This window comes from Anopheles ziemanni, chromosome 3, assembly GCF_943734765.1.
Source record: "Anopheles ziemanni chromosome 3, idAnoZiCoDA_A2_x.2, whole genome shotgun sequence".
Taxonomy (NCBI): Eukaryota; Metazoa; Arthropoda; class Insecta; order Diptera; family Culicidae; genus Anopheles; species Anopheles ziemanni.
The window spans coordinates 222865-232376 of record NC_080706.1 but is presented as its reverse complement, the minus strand read 5'-3'; the positions used below and the strand labels follow the sequence as shown (position 1 = coordinate 232376).

Below are 9512 nucleotides of genomic sequence, written 5' to 3'. Positions count from 1 at the left end.
TTTGTATACTACAAAGTAGGGTGAACTTCTTTTATACACATAAAATGTTTGTTATAGCATAATAAACATGTTGTTAAAAATGTATCTCCATTTTTTGTTTTGTGTCGGTTACAGGGAAGGGTCCGGGTCTCGGTTGGGATTCCAACCCACGCTGTCGAGGAGGTGGTGAGCCTCAATTTTCTAACCGGCGCTACTGCTCGGCTGTCGCGGACCCCTACTTATCTCCATTACAGTTAGCTAATATAATAAGATAAAACACATCTATCTTAGTTCATTTGAGCGCAAGCTATCGTTTTTACGGAACATTATTTTATTTCTTACCATATTGGTACAACAGTTGTTTAAGTTGGGATCTCCTGTTTTACAACAACACAACACATCTTGTTATATGTTAAAAGACAGCAAGTTACCGGTAAAAATGCCAAACTTGAACAAGGATTGAAAGTTTTCGTTAAAACTGAAGAACCTCAACATAATATACACGTGTGGCAGAAATCAGAAGCATAACAATAAAATGAATCATACGTTACCCCAATATCGTTACTGAAAAAACATAGTTAATCTACAGGTTTCAATTTGATTTTAGTCGTTATAGTTATACATTCAGAAACGATTTGTAATAAAAACAATAATGATTAAAGCACGGATTATTATTATTATTATTATTATTATTATTATTATTATTATTATGTAGCACGTGGGACAAGGCCTCTCCCAGAAGAGAGTTTCGGTGACCGAAAGACGGTATATTGTAGATCGGTGGTCAGTTGGTAATACCGGAGGGTGCCAGACTCGAGATTCGAAGCCCGGATTACACCGGTAGGAATTTTCACGTTGGGGCACCCCGGTTGTGACGAGAGGTTGAATCCCATCTAAGACGAAACCGTCTCGAGCACGTGAACAAGCACTATCCACGTACGTAATGAACTCATCCACTAATATTAATGAAAGATAGTAATTTCATTTGCTTCATCATAAGATTGTCAGACAATGTCAGACCCAGAAACGATAAAAAGATATAAGAAAGTCATGTACAATATCGGGTGTGTGGGTGGTGTTTAAGGGAATGTTTCATGATATCATTTACTGCATTAATGATGATGGATCGGTAGTAATCTGAAAAGAACATCATTAATGCACATAAAAAAAATAATTTCGTTCTTCATTTATTTGTTAAATGAAGGTATAAAACCTAAGGTGGAACGAATATTCCACTCAGTAAATTTTTGTTTTGCAACAAACCGGCTGAATTTCAAGCATCCAAGCAAAGACACGGAACAATGAAGCAACTAATTGTATTCGCCACATTGGCAGTGGCGTCAGTTTTTACCCAAGAATCCTGCATTCCCGGTGTAACATGTGGACCGTTAAATTGCATCGTTGACGCTAGATGTCCGGCCCTTAACCCACAAAAGCCTTTGCTGATCCCTAAAGAATCAGATTGTACTAAGTATTATATTTGTGATACCGGTAGGGCTTGTGAGATGGATTGTCCAGCCGGGCTGCACTTCAACAGAAACCTCTTTGTCTGTGATCGACCACATCAGGCATGCTGTGATTCGAGCATCGAATGTCGCCCAGATCCCTGCATTCCAGGAGTTACGTGCCCTCCCAATGGACCTTCCCCTGCCCCACCAGCACCCGCTCCACCGGCTCCTGTCCCCCCAGCTCCAGCTCCTCCAGTGCCGTCGCCACCGGGGGATGACGGATGTACGACTTGTCCGCTAAATTGTGTACCAAATACCCATTGCCCATCGGTCAATCCTGCTAAGCCAGTATTTTTGGAAAATCCCAACGATTGTACCCGCTACTACGTTTGTGAGACAGGGCGAGCTTGTGAAATGGTTTGTCCGATAGGTTTACACTTCAATATGGAGAAATTGACTTGCGATTTTCCACATCGGGCATGCTGCGATCGAACGATCGAGTGCGTACCGGAATCTTGTATCCCAGGTGTAACCTGTCCTCCTACGGTCGCCTGAAGCAGCAAACATCGATTAAAATGATCAATAACGACGAAAACAGAAAAGATCCCAATAAATAGATTTTTTACAAGCAAATGCCAGCGAACGTTGCATTGATTGGAAGGGTTGGGTGTATCCATAATATGGTCCTTTTGATTATCTGACTACTTTAGTTCTAGGTGGGGCGAGAAAAGAAGGATTCTGGGTTTCATTTCCAGCATCTTTTTTTGCACAACAACAAAACTCTTCGGTAATGCCTTCTTTAGGGATTCTTTCTTTTTTTTACTTGCGACCTTAGTCTTATCTAAAAGATCCTACATAGAATTGTGTAATTTAGATTCAGATTCGTGAATCTGAATGGTCCTTTGTGTTTGTGAGATTAATGAATCTCAAAAAATCATCAGGCCATGAAAAGTGATGCGCAAAAAATGGGTACAAGGACCACAAGGGCCAAAAGATTCATAAAGCACAACACTAACGGTCACTTTGCAGCAGGTACGTAACTGCAGATTTCTCGACTACCTAATTTTGTCCTGATCTACAGTCTGGTAACCACGGTATTGCAAACGGCTGACCACCGATCTATAATATGTCGTCGATTGGTTACAGTGACTCTGTTAAGAGAGTCCTACTGCCACTTGAATACATTGTGCTAATTATTTTTAAAAAAACACTATTTTATTGCTACTCACCATTTCTTGCGCCATTCTGGATATCTTAGTATCTTTTGGTAGTTGTTTTGTGACTTAATCACAACTCTCAGTGCACTTTTCAATCTTTTACACAAACGTATTGGTGGATCGACAGAACAAGCCTTCTTACATTGGTTATTTTGTTGCCTGGACAACTTCACTCCTTGATCTGTCTCGTAAACGTGTAGTTTGCGTGCAAACAAGTGAATACACTTAATAGACACAATTTCACCAGCCACAATATCACGATAACGTCGTTACACACCTCCCGAGTCTGATATTCTGATGAAATACTTTGTTCTTTTTGGTGAAACCACCGATCCTTGGCTTATGTTGATGAACTAAACAATTCTGATTACTTATCACTGGAACGAATCTGATATATCCGCAGACCCCCCTTTCTGCTGACTTCAAAAAAATGCTGTTGATTAGTTGCCTGCGGCCACATTTACTAAACAAACTGTCCTCAACTTGATCTCGATATTATTAAGCAGAACACTTTTGTCAATGCGGATGATTGTAGTAAACAACATTAATGGTTTGGAGCAGTTGCCACGTACAGAAACATACACCTATTTTGATTCCTAAATTTATGAAACTCCCGGACATAGAATGAATTTGTGCTTTTATGGTTATAAATGTAGCAAATTTCCAGGCGAAGATTGGTAAGCAGTTTGCTCGCTATTACATCTATAACTGCATAGTGCAACGTTCGCAAACTTACGTGCTGGAATGTATTTACAGCGTTGGATTATTGCCCATGTCGCAAACCACTGGCCAGCGTTACGGAATGTTTGCCTGACAATGTACGACAATAAGTCAGCACCCTACCAGCCAATATCATTTATAGAGATTTATTAGTAAATGATCACTGGAATAAGTATTGCAGGGGCAGCTGGCCAAGATGTCGTCCAAAAACCTACGAAACGATCAAACAAATTCAGAATAAGGGTGCAGAAATGGTCGCTCCTTCCGAACAAACTACCCATTATATGTCAGAACGATATGTCATCATCACCACAAAGAGCTAGATTACGAGGTTGTTCGACAATTGAATTTTGACGGCTCTCTTTTCCGAATTCAGATGCGAGAGAATAATTACTATTAATTTTTAATAAATTATGAATATGAATCTAGCAAATTATTATAAACCAACAAAAGAAACTTATCCCTGAATAGAAAGAAAATACAATTAATCTGATACTTGGACTTCCGAGATTACCATTTTGATAAGATTGGATTTTCCAAAATAGCTCTAGTTCATAGTTTGGCATCGAATTATTTCTATATAGAACAGCCTTAAGGATCAATCGGATGTTGTTTTTACTCTCTAAAAGTAAAAAAAAAACTTATCTTACTACAGAAGTGAGTTTTTCGCAACTATTGAGGGTGTTATGATTGGAAGGACCGAAACGACGTTAACTGTCAGTTTTCTCGTCGCTGTGCCATACAAAAAGGAGTTGCAATTTGACTGCGCACTAGCGCGGATCGTTAGCAGTGTACGGGGTTCCTGAAATTGGTCATCCCGACCGCATGGTGGCAGTCAAAATGTGACTTACACAGAAAACCAGAATAACCACAGAAAATCAGGACATATGGCCTTAGTAGTCGGTCCTTAACCTAATAGAGGTCTATGTTTCCAGGTTAGCTTGCGAAGGCCCAGGAAGCTGGATTCAAAAGCCATACTGGAGTAAATCCTCGTAGAAGAAGAAGAAGAGGAAGCCATACAAAGAGTAAACAACACTTTGGAAAAAGCGAAAAAATGGTTAGCCGCGTCGTTCCGTTTCCTTGCACCCTGTCGATACGTTGGTCGCGTCGTTTCGGATCGTCGACGAAATGGCCATTTTTTCGCTTTTTCCAAAGTGTTGCTTACCTTTTGTAATGCACAGTAACGATAAAGCTGACACTTAGCGTCTTCTCTTCCACTTCAATCATAATAACCTCATATGTCGGTCTCACTGCTACGGTTTGACCTCTACAGATCTTGGGCAGAATGTATGCACACCTTCTGAACGATGACTGTCAAACATTGTCTCAGAAGACCCACCTTGAAATTTATGGCTTTGATTAAAGTGTGCTGAGTTTTGATCGGAATCCGCGACTAGGAAAATGATTTCCCGAAACCTGTGCAATTTTGGAATATGGAAACAAATGTGCTTATCCCGATCTAGATATACGTTGTGTACCACAAGTAATGGGCAATTCTACCGTTTAAGTCAAAGTACCGTTCACCCATGGTCCAATTGTTCGTCGTTCTCAACCCATGGGGCCCGATCTTATTGTTTTTCTACCAAAGTTTCACAACACCGGCAAAATCGATTCTACTCGACAGTTTGTACATATCAACCATGGTACGATTCATCGGCCAAGCGAATTATTGTGTAACGTGTGTTTCATTTTTTCTTTCACAGCCGAGAAAGGCGCGACGGATCAGCAACAAACAGTGGCAACACCACAGTTGCTCTCGAAACTTTTTCCTCAAACTGCCATCGAAGGCTCAGAACATGAGGCTCAGCTGGAAAAACAACGCAAGGAGGAAGAGGAAGAGAAAAAGGAAAAGGAATCCTCTTGGAAGCGGATGAAATTCGGTTTCGTCTTTTTTGGATTTTCGGTGTCCGCTTTTTGTGTATACATTGTATGGATATTCGGGGCACCAGACCGAGATGCAGAAGGAAATATAATCGAGGATGAGTTTATGGGGTTACCCACATTTCAACAGTACTTTAGAAGGCTGTGGAAATCTATGACCTATTATCAAAAGATGATTCAGGAACCCTCACGCGAGAAACTACTCCCAGATCCGCTGAAATATCCTTACGCACAGCCGCCGTACACACTGGTTTTGGAGATGAAGGATGTACTGGTTCATCCGGATTGGACCTACCAAACTGGTTGGCGGTTCAAAAAACGTCCGGGAGTTGACAAGTTCTTGGAAACTTTAGCTGCTAACTATGAGATTGTGGTGTTTACTGCGGACCAAGGAATGACTGTTTTTCCAATCCTAGATGCACTTGATCCACGAGGTTACATTATGTATCGTTTGGTTCGAGACGCCACTCACTTTGTCGATGGTCACCACGTAAAAAATCTGGACAATTTGAACAGGGACCTCAGCAAGGTCATTGTTGTTGACTGGGATCCAAACTCAACCAAACTTCATCCGGAAAATACACTTAACATCCCACGCTGGACTGGCAACGACGACGATTCCGGACTCTTTGACCTGATGGCTATGCTTGTAACGATTGCTACCACTGACGTCGAAGACGTTCGCGAGGTAATGACGTACTACAAATCTTTCGATAATCCTTTGGCGAAATTTCGAGAAAACCAGCGTCTTCTCGCGGAACAAATGGCTGAAAAGGAGCAGGAGGAAAAACAACGCAATCTGCCGGCCGTACAACGTTGGAGACCCAGTTTCCTCGGAGGCGGCCGTTGATAATGTTATGTTGATCGAATAAATATCTTAGCTCGTTGCTAGTGATGTTTAATTGTACCACCCCGTGGCCATGCCACTTTCTTTCATTTAACAAAATGGGTTTTAATTGGGTATTGAATCATATCACATATTTTGTATTTTTATTGTGGATAGGAAAAGGTGTAAAAAACATCATAGGACCTTTTTATACTTTAAAGGAAGTAGTTAAAGGTTTCTTACACTAAAATGCCAGTGCCAGTTAGCTTGTCTCGTTTCCGATTTTATATATTTCCTTCAGATCCTTTCCTTTCTCCACGCCTGTCGCCGTACTGGCGGTATTCTTCTCTTCCCTTGTGCCGCTGGTTATGCCATTCTCCGCTGTTTTGTTCGCTGTTTTGACGATAAGCTTCCCTTCCCTTGTATCTTTTATAATGCCACTCTCTTGGCTGCTGTTCGTCTTTCCGGCGATACTCTTCCCTTCCCTTGTATCGCTTATCATGCCATTCACCATCCTTCTGTTCACCTTTCTGACGATACTCTTCCTTTCCTTGGTATCGTTTCTCAGTCCATTCACCGTGCTTCTGTTGATCGTAATGCTTTTTGTGATGTTTAGGGGAATCTTCACCAGAATGATATGCTTTTTGCCGTTTTCCACTACTTTCTTGGTGACCGTTGAATTTTTGATCATATTCAGGGGAACCTGCACCAGAATGATCTTGTTTTTGTCGTTTGCCACTACCCTCAAGGGGTACACCGTTGAACTTACCATCGTATTGCTTATAACGTGCGTCAAAATGTAATTTATGATGAGCATCTTCCCTTTCATAATTGATATCACCATTATTGGCACCTTCACTTCGAGAGTGTTTCTGCGAATTCATCTGAAACTTCTCTGACTTCTGACGAAGAAACTGACTTTCCTTTCTATTTTTTTTATGATGACTATCGTCTACTTCCCAATCGCTTTGATGAACTTTCTTTCCGTTCTTATGAAAGTTTTCTTCACTATTTTCCTGTTCCACCCGTTGGTCAGAAGTCTGGCCATCGGGTTCGTTCTGAATTTGGTTTTCCCTCAAAGGGGGTGCCTCTTCTATCGGTATCGAAGTGTCAACTAATTTGGATTTGAACATTTCTTCCGGATCTGGTGACAAATCGAAAATGTTTCCAAAAGCTTCTACAATAACGCTTCCTTCCGATTTAATAGCATCCAAAGCCTTTTTGTAGTCTATATTAAAAGGTGAGACCAGTCTACTGGGGTCAAATGAAGCACGGTCTTCTACTGATTCCGTAGGCACCTGTTCGATGAATTTGTTATAATTCTCTTTCTTTGGCTGACGCTTCGCTTCGAATTCTGCTTTTTTCTGTTTAGCTTCAATTTTGCGTTTTCTCACATCACAATATTTCGCACTGTATTCAAAGAAAAGATCGTCTTGCACTGCTTGATCTCTGTTGTAACAAAATGCAGGCAAAATGTAATCTTTGTCTACAATCAGCATCGGTTCTTCTTCATCTCCTGACCAGACTATCTTCCTTTTGACGCCAGAGTCCTGCGGTGGGACTTTGCGAATAGTTGGTTGCTGTGCTGCTGGTGCCTCCGGTTGGTCAATTTCTGCTGGTTCTTCTGCATGTTGTTGGTTAAACGTTTCCAGCCACTCAAATTCAGCCCGCTGAACTTGTTCGTCCAACTCCGAGCGGGTATAGAGATGGCGCAATTTATTCATTTCATTCTTAAGTATGTTGTTCTCCAATTCCAATTCAGAAATGCGCTTTTCATGTTCAAAGTTAATTTCGTCCACTCGATTTTGCAGGCGCATTGCGTTACCAAGAATGATAGCTGCCATGCCAGTAGCAAGTACACTGAATATAATCCAACTGGAGAAATTTACTGTAACTAGTTGGCGATGTCCTACAACGGATTCAATCGTTTCGAGTGAATCTTCGTTACTTGTAGACTGTACCTGAAGTAGGTTTTCAATAACTTTAGCTTCTTCATGTAATTTCACCTCTTCTGGTGTGAACGGTGGTGTTGGTGGTTCATAATTAGCCGGTTTTAAACTGATCTTCTCCTTAAAATGAACTGAGCCTATAACGCACTCATCATTCAGGTCATCAGTTAACAATAATTTTTCGCAACAGGTCGTATCGGTCTCACTTATGATACTGATTCCGTCAGAAGATTCATCAAGTTGAGAACTGTAAAAAAATAAGCATGTTTTATCAAGGAAATCGATGCGAATCGACATTTTGTCTTGTTGCACATGTCTTTTTAATAAGCAACATGCGACAATGCCATTGATCTAAATTTATCGTACGAAAAGTCTTCACTTACTCGTTGCTCTGGTGGCTATCGTGCCGTTGTTTCCGCTCAGCATATTCTGTCACTATTCCTCCCCTTTCCGTTTTAACGATCTCCACGCCACTAGGTTCTTTGTCAAGTTGATCTGCATTCTTTCCGAGCAATGTCCAACTATCGGAATCTTCAGAACTGATCGAAGCTGTCAGGACCTCGTCTTTTGCCAAATTGATACTATTGTTTGCAGCTGCCTCCATCTTCACTCAATGTTCGTGTGCAACTGTTAGAAAATAGAAAGTGAAATGGTAATGATACAGTTTCCTTGTTTTGGTTATTTTTGCCCGGCTTGAGCGTGGAAGCGTTGGATGCGCAGCGGTGTGCTACGCATAAATTGAAGGTGATATTTATAAATATATGCCTTCTCTCAGAAAGATCACCATTTTGTCAGTGCAGCTATAAGAGAAAGAAAATAGAATTTCTCTTTTAACTTTGAAGAGAGGCGTAGTTTAATAGAAAAAACGGAATTGTCTATAACTTGCCTAGGTTGACATACACATTCCATATAACGTACCCTATCCTACATAAAGAAAATACCCCAGATGTTGCTTTTTCTTTGGCATGTTTCCAACAGAACTAGAAAACAGCTTTGGTACCTGTTGAAGAAAAACATAGAGCAAATATTTACCTAGTAGGTTAATTACACTCCTATTATAATTCTCGTCAACAACTTTGTGTACCCTTGAGTTGAGTCTGGGATGTTTTAAGATGGGATATGCGAACAGAAGAGAAGATGATGTTAAAATGTATTCACGAACTGTAAATGCTCTGGTCGAAAGAACATTGCAAAAATCTTTCCACTCCTCTAAATGACGTATTTGATCAATACAATGTTGGTCAACAATTGAGGTTTTCATGATTCAAAGGACCGAAACGATGGTAACTGTCAGTTTTCTCGTCGCTGTCCCATACAAAAGGTAAACAACAGTTGAAATAAGCGAAAAAATGATAGCTTCGAATATTTTGCCAAATGAACCCAAATGCCAAATGATCTCGTTCATGCGATTGACGTTTATACACCGGTTGTTTATAGAAAACTGTCAAATAACATAAAATTCAAAACGTAAACAACAAGAAACCGTTGGAAA

At 40.6% G+C, this 9512-nt stretch overlaps 2 protein-coding genes across 2 annotated transcripts; one reads left to right on the top strand and one right to left on the bottom strand.

The window, feature by feature from the left end:
- The first annotated feature begins 4720 nt into the window (after positions 1 to 4720).
- LOC131286687 (mitochondrial import inner membrane translocase subunit TIM50-C-like) lies at positions 4721 to 6132 on the top strand. The gene is made up of 2 exons (XM_058315676.1): positions 4721 to 4991; positions 5068 to 6132. Exons 1-2 carry the CDS (start codon positions 4766 to 4768, stop codon positions 6093 to 6095), a joined length of 1254 nt encoding a protein of 417 aa, XP_058171659.1. The 5' UTR covers positions 4721 to 4765; the 3' UTR covers positions 6096 to 6132.
- Positions 6133 to 6279: 147 nt separating this feature from the next.
- Positions 6280 to 9213, bottom strand: LOC131288894 (uncharacterized). Its single transcript, XM_058318074.1, has 4 exons — positions 9053 to 9213; positions 8404 to 8647; positions 6841 to 8267; positions 6280 to 6284 (listed from the first exon to the last, which is right to left on the bottom strand). Exons 2-4 carry the CDS (start codon positions 8622 to 8624, stop codon positions 6280 to 6282), a joined length of 1653 nt encoding a protein of 550 aa, XP_058174057.1. The 5' UTR covers positions 8625 to 8647; positions 9053 to 9213.
- Positions 9214 to 9512: the final 299 nt, after the last annotated feature.

What these genes read in the sequence shown, in the direction of transcription:
- LOC131288894 (XM_058318074.1), bottom strand. Translation starts at nt 8,624, where the DNA reads ATGGAGGCAGCTGCAAACAATAGTATCAATTTGGCAAAAGACGAGGTC. An exon ending in GATAGCCACCAGAGCAACGA is followed by an intron (nt 8,268 to 8,403) that starts GTAAGTGAAGAC and finishes ATTTTTTTACAG; the next exon opens with TTCTCAACTTGATGAATCTT.
- LOC131286687 (XM_058315676.1), top strand. Translation starts at nt 4,766, where the DNA reads ATGATTTCCCGAAACCTGTGCAATTTTGGAATATGGAAACAAATGTGC. An exon ending in TCGATTCTACTCGACAGTTT is followed by an intron (nt 4,992 to 5,067) that starts GTACATATCAAC and finishes TTTCTTTCACAG; the next exon opens with CCGAGAAAGGCGCGACGGAT.